The following is a 27495-nucleotide window of genomic DNA, read 5'->3' as shown; positions in this document are numbered from 1 at the left end:
CTTTGGACACTTTCTAGTTCCTTGAGCTGAGAGTTGGAGACTTTCCTTGTGTCTTGATGTAGGTATTTATTGCGATGAACTCCCTCTTTGAACTGCTTTTGCTGGGTTCCATAACTTTTGGTTATGTTGTTTCCACTTTCATTTGTCTCAAGGTATTTTTTTATTTCTCTCTTTTTGATCCACTGGTTGTTCAGAAGGATGTTGTTTAATCACCCATTTGCGGATTTTCCTATTTTCTTGTAACGGATTTCTAGTTTCAGACCATTGTGGTCAGAAAAGATGCTTGATTTCAATTTTTTCAAACTTACTAAGACTTGTTTGATGGCCTCTAACATATGATCTTTCCCTGGAGCAATGTCCCAGTTGTGCTTTAGAATGTGTTCTCTGTTTTTGGATAGAATGTTTATATAATCTGTTAAATGACACATTAGACCAGAAAGATTTAAGTCCAGTGTTTTTCTACTGATTTTCTGTCTATATGATCTACCCATTAATGAAAAGTGGGATATTGAAGTCCCCTACTATTATTGTACTACTGTTAATGTCTCCCTTTAGATCTGTTAATATTTGCTTTCTATATTTTGGTGCTCCCCGTGTTGGGTGCATAAATATGTACAAATGTCATATCCTCTTGTTGGACTGACCCTATATCATTATGTAGCGCCTTTTGTTGTTTCTTACTACAGTCTTTGTTGTAAAGTCTATTGCGTCTGATGTAAGTATAACCACCCCAGCTTTTAGTTTCATTTCCATGGAATATCTTTCTCTATCCCTTTACTCTCAGTCTGTATGTGTGCTTACATGTAAAGTGAGTCTCTCAGAGGCAGCATATAGATGCGTGTTCTTAAAGTGTTTTTGAGTATAGGTGAAGACACACAATATCCCATTAGTTTCAGGTGTACAACATAGTCGCCGATCTTCTCTATACCTTATGTGCTGCTCATCGCAAGTGTGGCTACCATCTGTCATCACACAGTGCTATTCTATCATTGACTTTGTTCCCTGTGCTGTGCCTTTTATTCCCGTGACTTACTCATCCCATCACTGGAAGCCTGTTACCCCACCCCTCTCCCCTCTGGCAACCATCAGTTTGTTCTCTGTATTGATAAATCCGACTCTGCTTTTTTGTTTGTTCATTTATTGTGTTTTTTAAGATTTCACATAGGAGTGAAATCATCAGGTATTGGTCTTTCTCAGTCTGTCTTATTTCAGTTGGCATATGGCGCTGTAGGCCCTGGACAGGGCTTTTTTTTAAAATCCATTTAGTCACTCTAGGTCTTTTGATCGCAGACTATAATCTATTTTCATTAAAAGTAATTTTTCATAGGTATGCCCGTATTTTCAAAATTGTTTTCTGGCTATTCTGTATTTCCTTTTTTTTCTCTTGTTCTCTTCCTCCGTGGTTTGATGATTTTCTATAGTTGTATGCCATGACTTCTTTCTTTTTCTCTGTTGTGTCTACTACAAGTTGTTCTGTGGTCACCATGAGGCTTACGTAAAATCTATTTGTAACAGTCTATTGAAAGTTGATAACTAAGTTTTGAATGCATTCTAAAGCTCTACATTTTTACTCCCCTCTCAACATTTTATGTTTTGGATGTCACAACTGGTATCTTTTTACCTAGTGCATCCATTAACAAATTATTATGGTCATTTTTTACTACTTTTGTCTTTTAACCTTCCTACGAAATTTCTTTTTTTTTTTTTAAAGATTTTATTTATTTATTTGAGAGAGAGAGTGAGAGAGAGAGCACAAGAGGGAGGAGCGGGAGAGGGAGAAGCAGACTCCCTGCTGAGCAGGTAGCCCGATGCGGGACTCGATCCCTGGACTCCAGGATCATGACCTGAGCCGAAGGCAGTTGCTTAACCAACTGAGCCACCCAGGCGCCCTCTTCCTACGAAATTTCTAAGTGGCTAATCCACCTCCATCACAACATTATTCCAAATGTAATGATATGGTTACCTTTACCAAGGAGATTTATATTTTCATATGTTTTCCTCTTACTAACTAGTGCCCTTTCATTCAGCTTCAAGAAGCCCCTTTGGGGGTGCGTGGGTGGCACAGTCAGTTAAGTGTCTGACTCTTGGTTTCAGCTCAGATCATGATCTCAGGGTCGTGGGATCAAGCCCTGTGTCAGGCTGGGCCCTCAGCCTGGAGTCTGCTCCAGACTCTCCCTCTGCCCAGGCTGCTTGCTCACTCTCTCTTTCTAAAATAAATAAATCCTAGAAGTCCCTTTAACTTCTCTTGTGAGACGGGCCTAGTGGTGCTGAACTCCTTCAGCTTGTCTGGAAAATGTTTTCTATCTTTCCTTCACTTCTGAAGGACAACTTTGCAAGACAGAGTATTTTGGGTGGCAGTTTTTTTCTTTCAACACTTCGAATATATAACACTTCGAATATATCATCCAGCTCCATTCTGACCTGCAAAGTTCGTGCTCAAAAACCTGCTGCTGGTCTTATATGGGCTGCTTTGAGGAGTCTCTCCCTTGTCTGTATCTTTTGAAAATTTAATTCTTTTTTTAAGATTTTATTTATTTATTTGAGAGAGAGAGAGAAACAGCATGAGAGGGAAGAGGGTCAGAGGGAGCAGCAGGCTCCCGGCTGAGCTGGGAGCCCGATGTGGGACTCGATCCCAGGACTCCGGGACCATGACCTGAGCCGAAGGCAGTCGCTTAACCAACTGAGCCACCCAGGCGCCCGAAAATTTAATTCTAATGAGTCCTGGTGTGGGTCTCTTTTAATTCTTATTTGGAATTCTCTGGGCTCCTGGATCTGGATGTCTGTTTCCGTCCTCAAGTTAGGAAAGTTTTCTCACCCTTTTGTTCTCTCTCTGCTCCTGTGAAATCCCTATAATGTGAATATTTGTCAGCTTGAGAGTATCCTAATAATTCTCTTAGGCCATTTTTGGCCTTTGTTCTTTTTGCTCTTCCAGTGGATGGATTCTACTGTCCTGTCCTTGAAGCTTCTTATGCAGTCTGTTACTGAACCCCTCTCATGTAGTTCTCAGTTCAATTGCTGTGTTCTTCCGCTTCATGGTTTCTATTGGGTACTTACGTTTTCTCTTTGTTGAAGAAGTTCTCACCTTAATGGCACTGTTCTCCAGACCTCGACGAGCATCTTTATGACCATTGTTTTGAACTCTTTATCGGGTATATCACTTCTCTCCATTTCACGACCTTTTTTTTTTGTGATGAAAAATTTTTTTTTTTTGCTATTTTAATAATTTTTTTATTATGTTAGTCATCATACAGTACATATTAGTTTTTGATGTAGTGTTCCATGATTAACACTCAGTGCTCCATGCACGTCTGTTTTGACGTTTTATTTTCTTTGATTTGGAACATAGCCCATTTCATTTTCTTTGACACTGTGTTGGCTTCTATGCATTGGATAAAACAGCCACCTCTCCCAGTCTTGGATTGGTTTACAATTCTTGTAGGAGATGAACCTTACCTGTCAACCCTGCCCTAGTTCTTGGTCGTCTCTCACACATTTGCAATCGTCCCGGCAGCCTTCTTAGTGGCACCCAGTATTTGAGGGCATGCCAAGACCTGTCAGTGTCCCAAAGGGGAGGATCTCAGCCAGCAGCTTCTAAAGTATGGAGCTATACTTTTTTCAGGGACAGACGAGGAGATGGGAGTTGGGAGTTTGTTCCCTCCTAGGTGACGGCCATTTACATTCTCTTGTTTGCGGCCATCCCACTGAACCTGTGAACACAAGCTCTGCTGGCCTCTAGAGCCAGATGATCAAGCTCTGTGTTTACTGGATGGCAGCCACGAAAACCACAGCATCAGATACGTGCATATTCTCCTTTCAAAGAGCTAGCACGTGACCTGCAGGGAGGCAGGAAGACCAGCCTCTGCAGAGTATTTCAGGTGGTCCCGAAATGTGTATCAAATTAGAATTCTACACCTCAGGCTGAAGCTTTTACCAGGAACAAATAGGCCTCCTCCAAGGAAGAGTGGGCGCATTTCAGTGTGCTGCCTCTGAGCTCAGCCGTGGAGGGTTAGCCACAGGGAGTCCTTGTGAGTCCTTTAAGTACTGTCTCTTCGTTCACTATATAACCTTGTGGATCTCTTGGACTCATGCCCTGTTGAACTGAAAGCCCGATGTTTTCTCAGGAAGAAGCTGAAAGTTGTGAGCTCCTTCCCGGTTATGTTATGGAGGGCTGGGGGTTATGGTGGCACTGTGTCTCAGCCTCTCCTACCTGTTTCATTGTGGGGTGTCCCCTCGCCACGTCTGCCTGATAGGGGTAGGCGTCACTGAGCTACTTTCTGAATTTCTTTCCGAGGCACTTGTTCTGTATGTAGCTGTAGATCTGGTGTGTCTGTGGGAGGAGGCAATTGCAGGACTCTGTTTTCTTGCCATCTTTAACCAGAACCTCTCCGGTAAACTTCTTAAGTGTGTGGATTGTTGCATGTGTACACAGGGATGTGTTGGGCTTGCTTAGTAAAACATTCCTTCCACAAGCACTGTACTGAACATTTCTTGCATAGACAGGGCTCAAGTGCTAGGGAGAAGGAGGAAATGCTACTAACTACAAAACAGAATAGATTATGAGATCTAATGAGGATGAAATTCCCCGAAAAGAAAGGATGGTATATTTTGGGCTAAAGGAAACACTGCCCACAGGTGAGCGCGACAGCACGCTCTGTGTGGATGAGCACCGGCCCTGCCGATGGAGGGAGGCATCGCGTTCAGAGGCTGGAGAGGAAGGGGGAGTTCAGCTGATCATTGGCAGAAGCTGTGAGGTGTTTTGCTCTGTGTATGAGAAGAAACAGACTGACCTTGATGCTTGGTGGTAGCTGGGCTTGGCTAAAGAAGGTAGAGAAAGGGTGTACTTTGGGAGTGACGAATAGAGTTAGTACCTTGTTTGTGGTCATATCAGGGGTGTATGCATATGTCCAAAATCATACTTCAAGAAAGTTAAAAAAGAGGTAGGTAAACGAAGAAAGGGTGGTAAAGGACTATCTTTGTGTAGGTTGGAAAATCAGATAATGTTCTGGAAGCTGACCAGGATTTAAGACTGGGTTACTTTTTTATCCAACAGACAGGAGAGGGGCCTGGCAATCTGGAGGAAAGCCTTGAGTGATGCCGTGAGAAGGGATACATCACTGCTGTGGTAAGAGTGAGGGACATCCTACAGAGCAAATTGCTCTGACCTCTTCTAAAATGTCAGTGTTATGAAAAATGTAGAGAGGCTGGGGAAGTGTTCTAGATCACGGGAGACTAAAAAGAAATAACTAAATACAAAGATCCTGAATGGAAAAAAATAGAAAGCCGTAAAGAATGGGGCTATTTCGACTTAAATTACGTCTAGCAGTGTTGTATCAGTGTTAATTTCCTGAGTGTGATCATTCTTTTGTGGTTATGTAAGAGGGCATCTTTCACTTCAGAAGATACATATTGAAGTATTTAGGGTTGAAGCGTCATTATATATGGAATGTAATCATTAAATGGGTCAGTTAAACTCTGCACATACAGTATAAACGTGGCAAACTGTTCAATTAACTCCAATTCTGCCACATTCTGAAATTATTCTAAAGCAGCCGGGTAAGGAAAAGTGAGTGGGAAGAAGGGTACGGGTCATCAGAGGTAAGGAGTTGCTGGTAAAGCTCCTGTATATGTAGCTCAGGAAAGCCAAACTTAGCAAGTTTGTCTTTTCCAATAGAATGTAAGCTTCATGACACTGTCCCAGTTAAAAAAAAAAATGCATAGCAACATCCATACGGTACGTAGAGATGTACAGTGAGAAGTATCTCATGGTTTGAGGAAGCACTCCAACTCCTGAGGTAGTACCCACTCTTTTATAAAAAAGTCGTTTTAGGGGCGGCTCAGTTGTTAAGCGTCTGCCTTCGGCTCGGGTCCTGGGATCGCTCCTCAGCGGGGGGAAGCCTGCTCTCCCTCTCCCCCTCTCAAATAAAATCTTTAAAAAAGATTTTATTTATTTGACAGAGAGACAGACACAGTGGGAGAGGGAGAAGCACACTTCCCGCGGAGGATCCCAGGACCTGGAATCATGCCCTGAGCCGAAGGCAGATGCTTAACGACTGAGCCACCCAGGCGCCCCTCAAATAAAATCTTTAAAAGTCATTTTAAAGAACGCAGTTCTCTATCCACACCATGGTTCTGTAAATCCCAATCACAGCTCAGACCTTCAAAGCACGAGGATACACACTACCCGTGTGTGTCCTTCAGGAAGATCGCTGTTTTTTTTTTTTTCCACTTAAAGGAAGTTGACTTACACAGTTTGGATTTAGTCTTTTCTTTCAGAGAACAAAGGTTGCCAATCCATTTTCTACTAGCCAGTTAGCCAAACAGAGCACTTCTGTCCTTGTTTTCTGTTCTGCCACGTGCCGTCATTTGGGTGCTTTCTCGGGCCAGTGTTGACAGGCCTACATAATGACTGCTTCTAAGCACCCAGGGACTTGTTAAAATAGGCAATGCAGTTTCACATGCTTTGCTTGCTTCAAAGAAAGGTACAAAAACTCTGTTGTTTTTGGAGTTTACAGACTTTTAAGAGGCATACGTTTTTTTTCCTATGCCAAACTCTCATTTTCAGTCCCAGCAGTTCTATTCAGATCTCACAGTGGGGAGAGAATCTGATGTGAACACTGCCCCCAATCACTGAGCTGTGATAAAGCCACTTCACCCACATTCTGTTCCTTCACAAAGCAAAACAACTGAAGCCTGGCTTTCCTGCAAGGCTTGACTTCTCTGGAGGAACACAGGACTCTGCCCAGTGCCTGAGGTTCTTGAAGTTCCTCATTCAGCCCCCCTACCATCTAATGAGCCCAACCAACCTGGTCTCCTCAAACCCACGAAAAGCCCCCTCTCAGTGGTCTCCATGAATGTCCAGACTTTGAAATTTTCCTGACCATGGTCCCTTGGTCCATCACTTTACCTCTCTATATGCTACTCTCATGGAACACCTTAAGTACAAAATGAATTTGCTTTGAGGAATCAAGGAGATCCAGGGAAAAGGAAACATAAAAGATGGGATTCCTCATGCTGGGCCTTAGGACAGGAGGAAGGGGGTGCCTAGGTGTCCGACTCTTGGTTTTGGCTCAGGTCGCATTCTCCTGGGTTGTGGGATCAAGCTCCATGCTCAATGGGGAGTCTGCTTGAAGAGTCTGTCTCTGCCCCTCTCTCCATCTGCCCCTCTCTCCATGTGTGTGCACTCTCTCTAAAATAAATTTTTTTTTAACGATTTTTTTACTTATTTATTTGACAGAGCACAAGCAGGGGGAGAGGGAGAAACAGTCTCCCCGCTGAGCAACTTGATCCCAGGATCCTGAGATCATGACCTGAGCCACCCAGGCGCCCTTAAAATAAATCTTTAAAAAAAAGAGAGGAGGAGAAATGAGGGGGCTAAAGCAAGTCAATGTCAAAGTCTAGCATGGCAGGAAAAGCCAAGAAGCAAATGGCTGGTGACATTCTATTATCATTTATGCCTCATGCCCTCCAGCTTTCTGAGAACCCGGTCCTTGGCAAAGAACACTGTGGAAGAGTAACACTAGATCATTTCCTCGACAAACTCATCATTGTGACTAAGTCATGTTCCAAAAGTCTCTTGACATGATCCAACGAGCTGTCACTTTTCATTCCCATTGAGCCCTTTCCTGCATTGGACCTGTTGCCCACATCTGCCTTCTACCTGCTTTCCCCTCCTTCACTACCCCATCGCCCAAAGGGAGGTCTTTCTCAAGACCCTGGATCCGAACACCTTTGTTCTACGTTTCTCTTCTCATACCCTTCGGCTACCACTTCTGTGGAGCGCACCGTCACCTCCACCAGTTACAGACCTGTGCTTTTGCTTCTTTCCGCACACGACTCAGACCTGCCAGTTTCTCACAAAGAGTATGTACCCAGTCAAAAGGATCACGATCTCCTTCCAACCCCATCACTTCCAGGCAAGCCCCCAGCCCTAGGTACTTGGTTTGCAAATAGTAGTCTCCCAGTCTTCTAGCAAGCCTATACTATGAACTCCCAGAACTGGGCCTTGGTGTTGGCCTCTTATAGGTGGAAAGATGGGTTACTTCGGGCCAGAAACAGCTGCCGGGATACCTCTTTGGAGACATTTCTTACCAGGTATATATGATTTTCAGTGGCTCCCCAACTCTGACCAAAATGAGTCCAACACCTTTGCACAACATTCCTGTCAACGTGACCCCAGCCTTCCTCTGTGGCATTACTTCCCTCCCTCTACCCTGGCCCTTCTGCTTGGACCCCATTTTTCTACTGACATGGACTGTTGGCTCGTTTCTGCCCTTGGCCCAAGGTCTTCATCTCTACATCTCCACTTCACACTCTTCCTTCTTCAAAGAGTGCTGGGTTCCTACTTTACCCTTCAAAACTGCTCACAAACATCCATTCATCATAAAGCCTTTTCTGTTCTCCAAAATGAATGAAACTTGACGACTATACTGCCTTGTTCTGAGTAACTGAACGGCCCCTTGAGGGGGTTTGGACTATGTGACTCATCTTCGCACCCCAAAGACCTTTATGACCGTGGCTTGTATAGAGTAGGTGACTTAGCTGATGATGTGAACCTCTGAGCAAACAGTTCACCGTTTCCAGACCTTAGGAGAAAACAAAATCCAACAGCAGCTGAGAGACGCTTACCCATGGATTCTGAAGTCTGACTGCCGACCACCCGGAGCAGCATAGGCTGACTGCTATCCGACCTCTGAAGAGAGGTAGAAGGAGAAGACACCGTTGTACCATTCACCTTGGCCTCTGCCTGGGGCTAAGGTAGCCAAAAGAAAACAGGATTAGTTTTCAGGATAAACACTCAAATAACTGTACAAATATAAAAGGACTACTCATAGGACTCAGAAATTAAAACCTTTTCTAATTAGAAACCTCCCCCATGTTGCTGTTGGTAAGCTCCATGGATATTGTCTTTGTACCTGAATTGTGCCCTCCTTACACATTTGAAAAGAAATTACAGCTATGATGGAACAAGATCTATAAAATCATTAGACCAAATAACTGAAAGATTTAGAAGGTCACTTGAGAATGGTAAAACCATGTGAGACCACAACAGTGTAGGAGAGAATTCATACTTTTGTAAAGTATGAAGTAACACGATGGAGAGAACAGATCTCCAACTTTAAAATTCCCAGAAAGTCAGGACCTCGGGCAGGTAGGGCCTACTACAATGCACTGTCTTGCTAGGTTTTCACTGGAGGCTGGAAAAATTATGTTTTAGGAATTAGAAAAAAAAATCAAAAGGTCGACCAGGAAATAAGACAAATTGCCCACTTTTAGGAAACCAGGGGAAACCTTGCAGAATTTTTTTCCCCAAGGTGATTTTTAAATGGCTCAAATAAAAAAAAATTTGTAGGCAACGATCTTGAACGAACATAAAAAAGATACACTAGCTTTCCTCCTCTGTCTTCTATCCCTTGAGAGCCAGCTCTTTGCTCGGCACATCCTAAGTCCTCAACAAATCAATACTTGTTGCAACTCTACAATGGACTCTGAGTTCTCTAAGAGAAGAGACAGGAATCTTGGTCAATATCCCAGGTTAGAGAGATGTGGGCCTCACTTGCTCCAGCAGCTGCCTGAGCCTATGTAACTGTGACTCCAGCTGTTTGTTGTGATCTTCCAGGATTTGCATCCTGGCTTCCAGGCGGCCTTTGTGCTGACGCAGTAGCTTGGCCTCGGCAATGAGCTCAGCATCCCGGGGACTTTGGGGAGAAGTGGGCATCATTTCAGGCGGGGACGGCAGTGGGGACAGGCCTTTATGTTCATGCTGCTGCTTGAGACGATCATATTCTGCTTGCAGGTTTCTGTTGGCATCACAGAAAGTGGGAAAAGAAAAAACCCAGAAAGTTGAAAATCATCATCAGATTTCATATAAAATGGCAGAGAGCTACATCTGACCACCACCACACACAACAGCAAGCAAAAGAGAGATACTTAATGAATGGTTTTTATGATGACGATCCTCGCAATGCTTAAGAAACAAAAGAAAATCGGAAGAGTCTGTGTGTGAGGGGAGATGCTTTTCAACCTCTTATCTTATGAGCGCCACATTCAGATGAGCAAGCAGCAATGGGTTCAGTCATTTTACAACCATTTGCTTATAATGTCATGAGATTACAAATTTTTATACCTCTGTCAACACGGGTTTGCTTAAAAAAAAAAAAAATCACACATTCGCAACAGCAATGTGGAACAGCCTAGCAGCAATGTAACCATGAACCCACCACACTGTTTCAATAAATGAAACACCTGCCGTGTTTTCTTCAAAAAGTTTTTGAAGAAATAAAGCTGCAGCTTTCCGATGTATTCCCCTCGGTACCCTAGCAGCCCCTCCTCCCCCCTTGCGCCCCCCCCCCAAAGGAGATAATGCCATTCTGAATTCAATGTCTATCATTACCATGAATGTATGCACAAAGATTAGGTTGAACTTAGTCAACATGCTGATATTTGGCTGTTCGTCTTACCTACAAAAGTGGCCGTTTCATGTGATTGAACCTGTTATTTTGCATGTTCTTAAACTTTAAGAACATTATGTTTAAGAAGATACATACCATTCTAAGAGTTGCTTTTTGCCTTCAACACCGTTTTGGAGTTTATCCAGGTTGATACATAATAGTTCCTGATTTTAATTGTCGTAAGGTATTATTCTGCTGCTTGAATAGGTCAACATTCTCATGCCAGTGGATATTTAAGTTTCCACTCATCGCTATTACAAACAAAGATGCAATTAACTTCCTTCTGTCTCCTTGGATACCTGTTTACGAGATTCTTTACAGAACATAGCTGGATGTGGAATTGTTGGGGTTTGAGCAATCTCTTTAACTGCGTTCATGGCATCCGGTAGTACACACATTTTAAATTTCAATATATTCCTCTATGTTTTCTGCTTTTTAAGAAAATCTTCCTTACACCTCCATTTTAAAGTTTAATTCACCCAGAATCTTTTGTGCCTGGTGTAAAGACACGATCTAATTTTACTCCCAATCCCACAGGTTAAGTGATGAAGCCAGCCTCTTTGTAAAGTCCATCCTTTCTTCACTGATTTCTAAGGCGAGCTCTGCAATACATCAAGTGCCCATAAATACATCAGTGTGCTTCTGAGCTCTCTGTTCTGTGGGTTTATTTTTATGTCCCCATGCAGATCACTTACTACAACTTGAAATAAATTGGTGTCTGGGAGGACTTCCTACTCTGTCCTGCCTTAAAAGTGTCTTGGTTCTTCTTGTTGAAATTTTGGCTTTGAATAACAGTGGGGGTATATAGGTTCAACAGGGAAGAAGTGACTTCATGTTATGGAGTCTTCACATCCAAGAATGTGCTGAGTCTCTGAACTCCAATCTTGCTTACTTTACGTCCATTAAAATTCACCGTGCTTTTTCCTCTAGCTCTGCAGGTTGAATGCTGAAACCGTTTATGTTTTTTAATAAATACATTTAAGGGTATAGATTTCCTTCTTGCTTTAGAATTGCTGAGATGGTAATTCCAACGGAGGACACTGCTACTATTGATTAGAACGTTTGATCTCTTGCTTCTAGTTTCAGGAAATACCAAGTAAGATGACAGATTCCTGTTGCTCACAGATGATGCTTCGTCAGCTGAGAGAACTGCCTATTCACGAATGGTGGAGGTCTGGATCTCTGAGAAAAGGCATGAGAGGCAAGCAGAGTCTTCCCACTGTCCAGCTTGCAAAAGTAAGATCATCTCATGACCAGGTTTCAGTTAAGGAAATATTTTCGGATAGTCCATACTTGAAAGATCCACAGGGGATGGTATGGCTTCCAAAATGCTGGATGTCCACGTGGAAGAAGACATAAAATCAGTGTATTCTTTTTTTCTTTTTAAAGCTCTATCCTGGACCTAATTTTACAAGGTTTCTAGAATTGTTGAAAGTCATGCAGGAAATCGATACCTGATCTTTCTCATCTACAGGAATATCCTCTCTGATCTGTTTTGACTGAAATCCTGTCTGTCTTTTATGAATCTGCAAGGAGGGCTGTGTGTACGCACTTTGTTTCAGGGCAAGTCGCTTTGACAAAGGAGTAGTAAGACACTTCATCGAAACAAGTTTACCCGAAGCCAGATTCTGCACTTCAGTCCTCTAGGTAGGAACCAATGTATATAGTTGACATCAATTAAATCCAATTCCTAACTACTCGACTGGCAATCGTCGAAATATTTCTGTGAACTTGAAGCAGCATCCAGTGTTTACGAGGTTTCATGTGATGGGAGTTAACGTCCCCCCCCTCCCCCAGCAGCTGCTCATGAACCTAGAAGAAATCCAGCTTCACTGCAAAGTCCCAACCAACACCACCCTTTAGCAGAGAATCCTATTCAAGATTCTTCTTTCTACCAGACTGTTCATCCACAGTGTTCATTTTGAAAACACTATTTTTAGATGTGGACTTCAGCATAGTACAGCAAATGATTACCGTCTTCCCACCCACTCTTCACAAAGATACACACAGGAGAGACTACCTTTTCTGGAGAGGTCTTCCTTGGTATCTTGATCTTCTGGGTCGAGTTGTCCAAAGATCTTTTTCTGAGTTCTTTCTAAGTGTCTTTGTTCATAAAACATGGTTTAGTATATACAACACATTACATTTCTATTTATATGTTTTCCAGGGAAAACCAGAAAAAGCTCATTTGAATCTGCCAGGGCTGTGAAGAATACCAATTGCTCTATGGAGGCCCTTTCTTGCCTTCCCAGATGTGGGAAATTGCTCTCAGGAAACCATTTCCTTAAAGACTCATATCCTTCTTCAGTTCTGGAAGATTTTCAGCTATTGTGGCTTCAAATACTGCTTCTCTGCCATTTCCTCCATGTTCTTCTGAAACTCCTCCTAGATATATTTGGGAGCCTGGTGGTAAATTCTCCATTTCTCTTCACTGCTTACATTTTTTTAATTCCCTGATCTCTGATGGGGTACAGTCTAGTAATTTCAATGACCACAGTTTGCGTTTCCAAAGATGTTCTTTGGCAGATCCATTTGGTTCTTGGCTATTTTATTTTTTACATACCTATTTAAGTCAGCCCTACACCCAGAACTGGGCTCGAACTCATGACCCTGAGATTGAGTCACATGCCTTACTGACTCAACCTACCGCCGGGCGCCCCAGTTCTTTGCTATTTTAATAAATGCTATTTCCTTATTGCGTTCCTCTCCTTCTCAACTCACCTCTCTGCGTCAAGCAGTTTTGTGGCTGCTCCCACCCAGGGCCTCTGGTCTAGAGCTAGGTCTTAGATTGCAAGTTTATGGCTCTTGGATTGAGTGGTACGAATGCAGTGATTGCTCTCTTTCATCACCAGGCACCATGGTTCAGGTCCTGGTTTCAAGGCCGTGAAGCGATGCCCTCCTTCGCAACTGCACACCTTGCCTCCTCCCCAGGCTACCTACAGGAGAGTGTCATGCCACATCCATGGCTACGGAGAAGCTCTTGTCCCCTGCAGAGGCCCAAATTGGTCATTTTTCATTTCAAGTACAAGTCTGTGTGTATGTCTCTCCAAATGTGTTTTTGCGGAGCCCTGATTTTTAAAAGGTGGGGGCCCCGAGCCAGGCATTTAAAGAGAATTTTAATTCCTGTGGTTACAGCAGGAACAGAAAGTCCACTAACTTATCCCTACATGCTGCTCCCCAAGCCCTGGTTTTCTTCTTTTCATTCCGTATGTTATCTACCACTGGATCAATGGCAGGAGCAGAGGAAGATGCCTCAGAACAAGGGCTCAGGTTATCTTCATCAGATTCCTACCCAGACATGTTGGCTTTATGGACGTACGGTCAGTGCTCCCTCAGTGTGCACGCAAACATAAATTCACCATAACAGGATGCAACGAGCCAAATGAGTGGGGCACCTGGCTGGCTCGATCAGTAGAACATGCAGCTCTTGATTCTGGGGTTGTGAGTTTGAGCCCCATGTTGGGTGTCAAGATTACTTGAAAAAGAAAATCGTTAAAAAAAATAAATGAGCCAAACAAATCTTCTATTAAGCTCAACAACAAACTCAATTTTGTGGGACTAGTAAAGCTCGGAGGCAGGACAACCTGTCCTGCCAAAGTTTCAAAATTGGGCAGAAAACAAGGAAAATACCAAGTTCCTGGAGTTCATATTCTCTTTGAAAGGTGTTTATTTGAAAGACTGATGTTTAAAGTGTTGAATTAGAGGTAACTTTTCCTAATAAATGTGATCACGGTCGCAGAGTTGTTCAGGGCATATTTTTATTAGGGGTTTGGAATTAAAGTTATTTTCTTATATTTCCAAGGCATTGGCATAGAGGTTTTTAAAGTGTGTCATGAATATTAGATTTTTTTGGACACAGTATTTATAAAATTTCCATAAAAGACCAGTGGGATACTTACCCCTGTTCCAAGGTGAGTTGTTTTAAAGCTTAACTACAAATACACGGTTTACTTACTTTAACAGTTGGTTGTCGATTTATATTGTTACCAATATATATTTCGCTTTTCTTGCAGTTATACATGTACATCTCACCCCTATTCTCTAATTGTTAGAAATGTATTTATGCTGTCATTTCAACATAGTTGAATATATGTCAGCAATCAGATGACGACTCCACAGAGAATCTATTTACGTTCTTGATTATCTTGTAAATTATATTTCTCTGGTAGCTCTCTAAAGAACACTAATTCAAATTCAGTGCACATGGCTTTTGTCACCACAGTTTCTTCCAGCAGCAAAGGAAGTCTCCCATTATTAATTTCTTATTCTCCACAGAGCTTTAAAAAAATCCCTCCATTCTACACGTATATACATGTAGCTGATGCATTTTTTGGCATCAAATGTACAAACATGCTTGTCCAGACACCAGTTTACATGAAAAAATTTCCTAACCAGAACATTTCATCCCAAAACCGCAGAATACACATTTTGTTTTTTCAAGTGCACATGGAACCTTCTCTAAGAGCACATGTTAGGCCACAAAACAAGTCTCAGTAAGTTTAAGAAGACTAAAATCACATCAAGCTGCTTTTCTGGCCAGGAGGGTATGGAACTAGAAATCAAGGGCAAGAAACAAGTACTGGAAAAGCACAAACATGTGGAGAATGGGTCAACAAAAACAGAGACAAATGAAAATGGGAACACCAGGGTTCAAAATCTTTGGGATGCAGCAAAGGAAGGTCATAGGGATACAAGCCTACTTCAAGAAAAAAGCAACAAGTCTCCATCTAACCTAGGCTAATCTATGTGTAGAGGAGCTAGAAAAGGAAAAACCAACAAAGCCCGAAGGTCATAGAAAGAAAGAAATAATAAAGATCAGAGAGGACATAAATGAAATAGAAACTGAAACTAAGAGCAGGTTCTTTGGAAAGATCAACAAAATTGATAAATCTTTAGCCAGACTCGTCAAGAGTAGAGAGCTTAAATAAGAAATGAAAGGGGAGAAATAACAACCAACACAATAGAAATACAAAGAATTAGATGCCAATAAACGGGACAACCTAGGTAAATTGCTAGAAACATACACTCTCCCAAAAGTAAGAATTGGGAAGAAGCACAAAGTTTGAACACACCGCTTAGTAGTAATGAAACTGAATCAGTAATTTAAAAAACTCCCAACAAACAGAAGGCTAAGGACCAGATGGCTTCACAGGTGTTTTATACCAAACATTTAAGGAAGAGTTATTACCTATTGTTCCTGAACAGTTCCCAAGAAAGAAAATTACAGGCCAATAGCCCTGATGAACATGGATGAAAAAATCCTCCACAAAATATTAGCCAACCAAATTCCATACTAAGTTAAAATGATGAATCAACATGACATACCACATTAAGAAAATGAAGGACAGGAGCCATATGATCATTTCAATATATGAAGCAAAAGCATTTGAGAAACTTTAACATCCATTCATGATAAAAACTCTGAACAAAGTGGGCTTAGAGAGAACACTGCTCAACATAATAAAGGCGATATATGACAAACCCACAGCTAACATCATGCTCAATGTGAAAAACTTTAGCGCTTTTCCTCTAAGATTAGCAACAAGACAAGGATGTCCACTCTCACCATTTTTATTCAACATAGTACTGAAAGTCCTAGCCACAGCAATCCGACAAGAAATAAAAGGCATCCAAACTGGTAAGGAAGAAGTACAATTGTTACTATTTGCAGATAACATGATACTCTACAGAGAAAACCCTAAAGACTATTAGAATAAATGAATTCAGTAAAGTTCCAGGACACAAAATAAAGTAGAAATCTGTTGTGTTTCAGTACACTAACAATGAAGCAGCAGAAAGACAAAGTAAGAAAACAATCCCATTTCATAACTACATCAAAAAGAATACAATACCTAGGAATAAAATTTAAATACCTAGGAATAGAATTTAACCGAGGAGGTGAAAGGCTTGTACTCTGAAAACTCCAAGACTTTGATGAAGCACAGACGACACAAACAAATGGAAAGATATACAGTGTTCATGGATTAGAAAAATATTGTTAAAATGTCCATACTACCCAAAGAAATCAAAAGATTCAATGCAATCTCTATCAAAATACCAATAGTACTTTTCACAGAACTAGAACCCATAATCCCAGTCTGTATGGAACCGCATAAAACCCCGGGGTAGCCAAAGCACTCTTGAGAAGGAAGAACAAAGCTGGAGGCATCACAATCCCAGATTTCAAGTTAAACCTCAAAGGTGTACTAATCAAAACAGTATGGTATTGGCACACAAACAAACACATCAATGGAACAGAGGGCCCAGAAATCAATACATACTTAGATGGTCAATAGTCTATGACAAAGGAAGCAAGAATATATAATGGGAGAATTATAGTTTCTTCAATAAATGGTGCTGGGAAAACTGAACAGCTATATGCCAAAGAACGAAATTGGACCACTTTCTTACTCCATACATAAAAATAAACTCAAGATGGGGCGCCTGGGTGGCTCAGTTGGTTAAGTGACTGCCTTCGGCTCAGGTCATGATCCTGGAGTCCCGGGATCGGGTCCCGCGTCGGGCTCCCTGCTCGGCGGGGAGTCTGCTTCTCCCTCTGACCCTCCTCCCTCTCATGCTCTCTGTATCTCATTCTCTCTGTCTCAAATGGGTAAATAAAATCTTTAAAACAAAAACAAACAAACAAAAAAAAACCTCAAGATGGATTAAAGACCTAAATGTGAGATCTAAAACCATAAAAATTCTAAAAGAACATAGGCAATAATCTCTTGGACACTGGCCTTAGCAACATTTTTTTGGATATGTCTATGTCTCCTCAGGAAAGGGAAACAAAAGTGAAAATAAACTATTGGGACTACATCAAAGTAAAAAGCTTCTACACTGTAAAGGAAATCAACAAAACAAACAGGCAACCTACTAAATGGAAAAAGATATTTGCAAATAATGTATCAGATAAGGGGTTAATACACAAAATACATAAACAACTCCTACAAATCAACACCAAAAAAAAAAAAAAAAAAAAAACAAAACCAACAAACCCATATAAAACAATTAAAACATGGGCAAAGAACCTGAATAGGCTTTTTTCCAAAGAAGACATACAGATGGCCAATGGGCACATGAAAAAAAAAATGTTTAACATCACTAATCAGCAGGGAAATGCAAATCATAACCCCAGTGAGCTAGCACTTTACACTTGTCAGAATGGCTAGTACCAGAAAACCAAGAAACAAGTGTTGGTGACGAGATGGAGAAAAAGGAAACATGGTGCACTGCTGGTGGGAATGTAAATTGGTGCAGCCACTGTGGAAAACAGTATGGAGTTTCCTCAAAAAATTAAAAATAGCACTACCATATGACTCAGAAATTCCACTTCTAGATACTTATCTGAAGAAAAGACTAACTCAAAAAGATGAATGCACTCCCATGTTCATTGCAGCATTATTCACAATAGCAAAAACAACTTAAGTGTCCACTGAAAGAAAAATGGATGAAGAAGATAAAAAAAAAATCTTGCCATTTGTGACAACACGGATGAACCTAGAGAGTATTAGGCTATGTGAAATAAGTCAGACAGAGAAAGGCTAATAAGCATATGATTTCACTTATATGTGGAATCTAAAAACCAAAAGGAACAAACAAACTGAATAGACTCATAAATACAGAGAACTGGTGGTTGCCAGAGGGGAGGAAAAACAGGGAGACGAGGTGAATTAGGTGAAGGGGAATAAGAGGTACAAACTTTGAGTCATAAGTTATGCAGATGAAAAGTACAGTATAGGGTAGGGGAATAATGTCAATACTGGTAACTACACTTATCGTGGGGAGCAACCGCATGCTGGACAGAATTGAATCACGATGTTGTATATGTGAGACTAATATAACACTGTGTCAGTTATACTTAAATTAAAAATTGTAACTATGATGTTAGACAAAAAATAAGTTTTTAAAAAGAGCTCGTGAAAAATACACCATGAAAGGACTCAACCTGTCATTTACTCACATATGAAAATGAGCAAAATGTTGGCTCACATTTTCTTTCCTTTAGAACTTCATGGATACTACTCTACGAGTACTGAATGTTACTCTAGAATAAAAGGTTACACAAAAAAGAAAAAAAAAAAATTTCCTAAGCATGGGCCCCTGGCTGGCTCAGTAAGAAGAGCCTGCAACTCTTGATCTCAGGGTCATAAGTTCGAGCCCTATTCTGGGTATAGAGATTACTTAAAAATAAATAAGTTTCCTTAGCAACTAATGGATCTAAGAATCAAATTGGCCTTACATCCACCTGCTAAAAACACGAATGCACCTGGCCCCTCCAGCAATCATAACTACCCACATGCTAGTTACGATAAAGAACATGCCAACAATTTTTGTGTACTTTCTGTGAATTCACAGAGGTCAAGTGTTTTCAATGTCGGTCATCTACTCTTTAAATGGAACGTTCCATGCCAAGTGTAATTACATAATCGTATCATGGTATTTCTGAAATAAAGAACTGAAGGTCATGTGCCAGTCATCAAGGTCTTCTTACCAGTATTAGACCCTGACCCTTATACCAAAGCATCAGCACACACAGGGTCTATTTCATACAGTGGCAACAACTACAAAGGTCTGCATCTAAAAAGATTAGGCCCAGAGAAATCCAGCTTTACCCTCATACTTTATAAAAAGCAGCTAAATCACATCCACCAATCTGGATTCAGGCACATTTAGTGTATCATATAGAACTATTACAGCTACTATAAATCTAGCAAATTAGCAGTTTCTAAAAAAAGTGGGGGGGAGACAAATCTTGCAAGCATGATGTATTTTAGAAACAGGAAGCTGCACAGAGCTTTTTCAATTATAATAAAATTATTTAAAGCTAAACTGTAAAATTTTATCAAGCACCAACTCAAAAATACTCCTCAACTAGATGGAGAAAGACATGAGTGTGCTTTGGCAGGACCAGTGTTAATTAAGGAGAAGCTCACAGGGTGGAAAGTAAAAGTATGTATATTTTAGATCTGCCTTAAGCAAAACAGTAAAAATGGTTGGACTCCCCCCGCCCAGGCTCTTATTTCTAATCCTTTTCTCTTAACACGGTCACCCTTTCATGTATTCAGAGCTCTTAATTCCAATGCCTTTCCTACTGAAATTTGCTCAGCATAAAGGTATGACACAAGTCTATTAAACCTTCTGGGATTTTATAATATACCATTTCTTCTAGTGATATCTGCATTTTAAAAGAGATGCTGAAGCATGTAAAGAAAAGAAAAAGAAGATTTTTTTTTTTTTTTTGACACATTGCCTTTTTGGTGACTTACCACCCATGTCTGAGGAGGAAACTGGAGCACGGCTTGAGAGCATGGTTTTGGTGTCAGGAAGACCTTGAATCAAAGCTAGGCTCTGACATGTGCTGACGCTAGGCCACTGACTTAAGCAGTCATTACATCAGGAGGATTAATGAGCCAGGATATGGTCTATATTCCATATGTGCAACTTTGTTAGAACCACGGCCAGCGCATTCTAAGTGTTCATTATTATTACTTCTTTCTCTCTACATTCTGTGCTTTTTAGATTTGGAACTCAGGTGGGATAAAAGCTTCCTACCAAAAAAACAGTATTTAAATGATCTGAAACGAAAGCAATCAACTAACTGAGCTTGGCAGAAAATATACACAAATAGTACTTCGAAACAGATTCTTCAGTATTTGTCCTCTTTATATATACGTCAGCTCTAGCCCCCCGAGCCATTACTGTAGGAACCCCAGAATCTGGGAATTTTGGTGTATTTTCCATCATCTGTGCTCTCTAGTCAAGTGTGTCACAGCTGAGCACCCAGGCAAAATAAAATCACTGAGCTAAGATCTAGGATGAGATTTCCTTAAAACTACCAAATTATGGCCACTGATTATGGTGGTAACAAAATATTCAGGCTAGGTCTCCAAGGTTCGTGTATCTAGATGTACTCTATTTTGGGGATATGCCCTTGACACATCAGTGGAGACCTTACTTGAGTTCTAACAGACAGAACCTGACAGTATCAATTGGCTTTAGTCTATCTCCAGTAACAGATACTTTTCACTAATTCCTGATCAGGGACCAACACACTATAGTCTGTAGAGTAAATGTACTAATCAAAAGTTCAAAAAAGAAGCGAAGAATTCATAAAAAAAAAAAAAAAAAGTAAGTCCTCACTGTAGAGCTGGAAATAAGGCAGACAAACAAAACCCCAAACAAAAGTGGCAGTGGCTACTCCTGACCCATTCAAAAAGTACACGAGGACTGGAGAGGTTTTAGAAATGAGGAACCTAGGGCGCCTGGGTGGCTCAGTTGGTTAAGCGACTGCCTTCGGCTCAGGTCATGATCCTGGAGTCCCTGGATTGGGTCCCGCATCGGGCTCCCTGCTCAGCGGGGAGTCTGCTTCGTCCTCTGACCCTATCCCCTCTCATGTGCTCTCTGTCTCTCTCATTCTGTCTCAAATAAATAAATAAAATCTTAAAAAAAAAAAAAAAAAGAAAAAGAAATGAGGAACCTAGTCCCCAGGAATGGTACCAGTGGGGGAAGTATGTTTCAATTTTCAGACAAGTACAGTAAAATATCAAACTTTCATGGTCTGTGGTCAGCAAAAAGCCGTAACAGGCGCTAGGAAAATCATCATTTTAAGCTTTGTGTGTCTCCTGGCTCGAGTCCCTCATGAGTAGTTAGACTCGGCCTTAAATTCTCCCAGTAAATTCATCTCGATGGCCTATTTTTTACTTGCTGGCACACACTGCTGTACACTCTGGCCCCCCTGGACCCTCTGGCCTCCTCTGTTACAATGACAGAAACGACAGAAGCATTTCTTTAAAATACGTCCCAGGACTTGTACACGAATGTTCAGGGCAGCATTATCCATAATAGGCACTCACTGGCAACGACCCATGTGTCCATCACGTGCTGACTGAGGAGCAAACTGTGGCCTAGCCATGTGATGGAGTATCGTTCAGTAATAAACAAGTACAAATATATGCTACAACATACAGGTCTCTTTAGATCTCATGCTGTATGAAAGAAACTGCTGACGCAAGACCACATATTGCATGACTCCATTCATATGTAACGTCCAGAATATGCATATCCACAGAAACAGAAAATAGGGCCGTCTAGGGCTAGAACGAGGTTGTTTTGGGAGAAACGGACAGTGACCAAAAATGGGTAAGGGGTTTCTTTTTGGGATGAGGGAATTGATCTAAAATTGACTGTGATGATGGTTGCACAACTCTGTAAATATACTCATAACCAGTGAATTGTAGTTTAAATGGGTGAATTGTATGGTACGTGAATTGTATCTCAATGAGGCTCTTACACAAAATTAAGTTCTAGATTCAAAATCTTCCTTCTCATAGCCCACAGGATATTTCCCCAGTGGCCTTAAATTCTCCCAGTAAATTTATCTCGATGGCCTATTTTTTACTTGCTGGCACACACTGATTTCCTCTAGTCTCATGCTCTTACTGTGGAGGATTCAAGTTTAACCCATGTGTATAAAAGAAAAAGGGTATATACATGCATGCAGAATTATCTATGCAGATACTTCTCAATACTTTTAGATGATGAATTTTAATAAGAGCCTAAAAATAAGCCCAGAAAATAGATGTTTTCATCCTAGTGGAAAATGACTGAACCACCTCAACAGGTGTAATAAGAGATCCGAGGCAAGAACAAAAACATAAGAAATGAGAAAAACAATGGAAGCCAGCTAAAAATCAACCAAAAAAAAAAATCCATCTGGGAACAGGAAAATTCCAGAGCGTATCCATCCATTCATTTAATCAACATATATTTGTACACTCAGCACTACACAGATTTATGAGACACTGTCCTTCACCCTTCTAGAGCTCACCTTCTAGTGTGTAGGGATACTGCCCAGTGCCACCATGGTGACGACCTTTACCCTAATGCCAAAGGACTGGGAATTATGCTCCTTGCTAAAGTGAAAAATAAAGGTTATTTTGATCTTTGAAACAATCACTTTGATTCACTAGGAAATTATAGGAAAAGGATCATAGGGACTTACTTATGACTTGTAGTTAGCAGTCAGAGTGGTACTATAAGTAACCCAGAATTGGGAGATTCCAAAAAAAGGAAAAAAAAAAAAAAAAAAAAAAGGGTCAACTTTAACTTTTAAGGAAGTTTTAAAAAAAAGGAAAAAGAAGGATGAGTTGAGTCATGTGCAGAAGCCATCCACTTACCTAAGTAATACACAGCAGGAAACCATTTCTAAGTGGGCATACCCAATTACAGTAACTACACCACGAGGTCCTTCGTCTTCTTTCCATGTATATTTTCTTCCTAGGAGGTCCCTAACCTCTCCCTAGGCCTCCACCTCCTCTAAGCCCATCCTCCTCCACACCCCCACACCCATTATTCCTCCATCCAGACTTCTCTTATAAACTTCAGACTCGTCTTTTCAAATGTCTCCTGCATGTCTCCATTAGCCATGGTGTCCATGAACTGGAACTTGCTAAGCCACACAGATATACTGATCATTTATCCTCCCCCATTTCAGTGCCAGAAAAGGAATCTGCTTCCTCAAGTAGCATTCCACAGGACCATGGAGTAGCTACACATCTTTTAAAATTTATACCCTAATCTGTTGTTGAGATGAACGCTATATCTGCATTCCTATTAGAAGATATAAAGAGGAAGAAATATCTTCCCATGAATTTATACTATACTTTTATCTATCTATCTCACAACCCAGGAGATGCCTCAAGTTACAACTGGCCTTTGCATCAACTGTTTTTTTTTAAAAAAAAATTCAACAGTAAAGGTGATAGAAGTCAAAGTGGCTATCTTTGGTGGACATCTTTCAAAATTCAATCAGTTAATAATTCCATATATCAAATTAATTTTGTCAAGTTATTGGTGGAAGTTCTTCTTTGTAGTTTGATTAGAAAGCCAGGGTTACTCACTGGGTTGTTCTATAAATACAGTAGAAAGATTTTTCTGTGGCCATGAGAGATGACTTAATACCTATCTTTGGATCTTCCAGACTAAATCATTTTGGTTTCTGCATTTACAGGGCTTCACTGCTAGAGCAAATCAAAAATAACTACTGTGAGAAAAATCCAGGCTTCATCTGCAGAGACACCTGTTATAGCTACTTCCTCTGATGTCCCCCAAAAGACAAGAGCTAGGCTTCTCACCAACCACAAGAGAGAGCCAACTGTGCTGTCTCCTTGCCTGGTTTTCAAAATTTAGCACAGATTTGAATTTCCTACCAAAAGCAAAGTGTGTGCTATAGAACATTACAGTTGGGCTAAGGTCAAGTATGTGTAAGCAACATTGGGTTAAGCCAAGCTAATCCTGTTACTTTACTTCTAGACTCTGCAATGTAAAGGTGAATTAATTATGACCTTCCAAAACAAGTGTTTCCAGAGCTTATCTGTCCTTGGAATCACTTTTTTTTTTTTAAAGAGTATCTTAGAGGTATTCTACAGAACATATTTTAGGCAACAATGACCTTCTTCCATGGAGAAATATCATCATTTCTTTGGCCTTTAATGTTAAGCTTTCAGCAATTGTCAAAGGCACTAGAAGCAATCACATAAAATTTTCTTCAGTCTCCGTTATAAAAAGGACACTAGCCAATGATCACATCAAGTGTTAACACTGTTTAAGAGTCCTGGACCACCCGAGTTTGAATCTAAGCCCCATTCCTTGCTAGCTATATGACATGTCCTTCATACTTGGTGCCACGGGGTCTTTACTTGGGAGACAACTTCTCCTTCATAGGGTCACTGTAAGGATTAGATAAGAGCTTATATGTACTCACAACAGTTCTTGTCCATAGCAAGGACATGGTGCTTAAATGACAGCTTTTTTTTTTTTTTTTTTTTGTTACTATTTAGAGCCAGGAAAACGGTGTTTCCTTAGGAAGGTACATGCTTCTCTCATCCAACATTCAGAGAGAGATCAACAAATCATGTTTCCTCTTATCCCACTGGCAGCAGGGAAGCTGGGACCAAATCTGAATCTCAATTACATCAACTCTGCTAATCCCTACTATGTTCACTGATTTACTGTTCAGACTGTGGGAATCTCATCGCCATGCATTTTTTCAAGTCCTTTTTTGGAAAGTGAATACATAGAATCATTATAGCAAATTGCCCCTTGAATCTCTTTGGACAAATAGAACTTGATGGCCCCTGCACCCAGTTCGTTTTCCCTATGCAATCAGTAGCTTTTCCTGTATGTTCTATGGTTGTCTGGTTTGGTTTTGAATGATCATTTCCCCGTTCCCTAATTAAAAATTTTCCTATCATGCAAGTTCCCCCTCCTCCATCTTTCCCTGGCCCCATTCATTCAGTGACCTTCGCATTTCCCCATCTAGTCTTCACTTGCCTACGACACCCTTAGCTCAGAACCTGGCCATTTTTCAGTGAACTGTTTCCACGATCTTTCTACCAATCTCCACAGCTTTAGCTCCCTCTTCCCCTTCTCAAAAAACCTTCACCATTCAACTGCTTACAGGATAAAACCCAAACTACTTAACAGGATGTATAAAGCCCTTTGCACGGTGGTCTCCACCTACCGTCCCACTACTCTCATTCCCGTCCTTCGTGCTCTGGCTGCACATTACTCTCTGCCCCACCAGTCTGGGAGGCTCCTCCTCTCCCCTCCCTCAGTCTGGAAAAGTCCTGTTCGGTCTTTAGCTTCAGCTCCCCTGGTGAAAGTCTCTCCAATCCCTCCGACAGAATTAATCCTTCACCTCTGTACCCCCAGAGCGCTTGTAACAATGGGTTATAATTAGTTGTTTATCATTAGTTGCTTGGATTTTAATGCCTTCTCTTCAATTTTGAGCTCCGTGAAGGTAAGAACCGAGGCTTAGTCATCTTTGTAGTGCAGGCACTTTGAAAAACACATTATGCATTCACCATCTATCTGCTGAATTGAACTGGAATTATATCCTTAGGCCTGGAAAAGTAACTAAAGAGAGTGAGGACCACAACCCGTTCTCCTCCAGCAGGATGGCACGGTAATGCAAGCCAAAAAGACGATAAGGGTCTTCATGAAGGATCTAAAAAGGGACATTGGATTCTAAGAGCTTCACCTTTAACCAGGCGGTCCAAGGGGAGGGCAGCGGTACCTGTAAATTCTGAATATTCTTGTCACCAGAAGGGTTCTCTGGTTTTTCTGATAGTCCTTCAACACTATGTAATTTCCTGCGCCAAGAATCTCAGCTCACCAGACAACAGTGTGATTTTTATTCTCATTTCCACGATTTCTGTTTGTGAGACAGAGGACCTGGAATGGAGCGCCAACTCCAGTCTCTCAAAAACATATATTCCCCATTTCAACAGATGAAGTATTTGTACTGAAATGCCATGCTGTTCCCCAAAAAGGTTTAAGGCAACATGAATACATTTAGTATAACAAGACAGTTATAAAGAGAATTAGGATCAAGGGAGAAATAAATTGTCTTTCTGGGTTATCCATCCCCTTCCATGAATTGGATAGGCTGAATTGGTCCCCTCAGGCTTTAATTTGATTAACTCTGGATAAACTGAAGGAAATTTCGTTACTGGACTGGTTAGCTGGAAACTGAGCCTCTGAATCACGGTGACTCCACCTTCCATGACCGAGTAGAGCGAAGTCGGCCGACTCCTGCCTACCTTATTAAATTCAATGTGTCTGCCCTTCAGCTTCTCTTCACAAAGCGGCTCTTCATATGGTGGCTTCCCTTGCCAAAACAGATCTTGCGTGTCTGATTTCTGAAGGAAAACTAGCTCCCTTTATCTAACTAAGCTCTGCAGCCCTTGGCTTTGGGGGCACATGTTGCCAAGTGACATGAAGGCCTAGTTTCATGAAATTCCTCACATCCTCCTCCTCTTCCCCCCCCCCAATCCAACTTCAAAGAAATGGACAGACCAGCTAGGAAAATCCATCTCCACTAATTACAGGTGAGGTCGACAGGACCTTTGATGCTCCTTCCATCATGCTCCCTGCCCCCATTCCAAACCCTCAGCTCTTCCTCTATCACACTGTCTTCAGAGGTGGCCCTTCTGCCCTTCAGAGCCAAGTCTCCTCCTGTGCCCATAACCACTCTCCCTCCTGCCTCCTCGGGACCAATGCTCCCATCAGCCCCAAGTTCTCCTCCCCTCTTTCTGGCATATTCCTCCAGCATGTAGAAGTTATTAGGGATCTTTAAGTAAAAAGGGAAGACCAGGGTGAACCCCACATGGTATTGTATGAAATAATCCCAACAAGCACAAATATATTTGCAAAGATTTAGTGTAGAGATTACTTATGAAAGGATACCTAAGAACCCAACACGGGTGGTAGCCTTTGGAGCTGGGAACGCTCCATCCAGGGGAGAAGGCCGGAGAAGGACTCCTTTTTCTCTATGTGCCTTTTTGAACCATTTGGATTTCACTTAATGTGCATGACGGCCTATTTTTAGAAAGGTAATTAAACTGACATTGTAATGTTCAAATCTTCCAGAGTTCCACCAAACCCAGTGTTCTCCTTCCGCCACACACTGCCTGGGTAGGTAAATTCACTCTCACACTTTCAACTACTACTTGGGAGCTGGTGGCTCCTAGATCTAGTATCTCTGGAAGCTTCACAATTCCACTTCTGACTGTCGGACATTTACCTGTGGGTGTGTCCCCAGGCTCTCAACTCAACCTCTCCCACACCCCATTCACCGGCTTCCGGCTACTCGACCCTTGAGGAAGGAGGTCTATAAACAGTGTAAACCTTATAAACTGATATTTGTTTTAAAAAGAGAGATGAAGAAGGGACCTGCTTCTCCTCTTCCTGAACTGTCAGTCCACGAGGCAAACCACCATCAGCTCGCCACGTGCCCTCCAGAACTGGGACCCGATCCCTCCCTCCCCAGATCCGTGGAACCACCACAGCACGCAGCTCTGCACCCCTGCCCAGAAATACCACTCACATTCAGCCTGTCGCCCCCATTTCTGTTGCCTGACTTTAGGCCCCAGTGATCTCTTTTGGGGGTTTCCATGCTACCTCCCAATTTGAATTCCTTCTTCCGGTATAGTTCTTTCACCAACCCATGCTATTCTTGGTATTTACTAGGAAACAAAGCAAA

The 27495-nt window shown here is 41.5% G+C and overlaps 1 protein-coding gene across 4 annotated transcripts in view; it reads right to left on the bottom strand.

The window, feature by feature from the left end:
- The window catches only part of DMD (dystrophin), a 2077064-nt gene that overhangs the window by 21061 nt on the left and 2028508 nt on the right, over positions 1-27495 (bottom strand). For all 4 annotated transcript variants that reach the window (XM_021677947.1, XM_021677964.2, XM_044911938.1 and 1 more), the window contains 2 exons: positions 9554-9797; positions 8626-8749 (listed from right to left, as the gene is read on the bottom strand). In XM_021677947.1, the coding sequence (XP_021533622.1) occupies positions 8626-8749; positions 9554-9797 (368 nt within the window). The remainder of the gene's footprint in view (positions 1-8625; positions 8750-9553; positions 9798-27495) is intronic.

This window comes from Neomonachus schauinslandi, chromosome X (assembly GCF_002201575.2).
Source record: "Neomonachus schauinslandi chromosome X, ASM220157v2, whole genome shotgun sequence".
NCBI classification, from domain to species: domain Eukaryota; kingdom Metazoa; phylum Chordata; class Mammalia; order Carnivora; family Phocidae; genus Neomonachus; species Neomonachus schauinslandi.
This window is presented reverse-complemented; position numbering and strand designations above follow the sequence as displayed.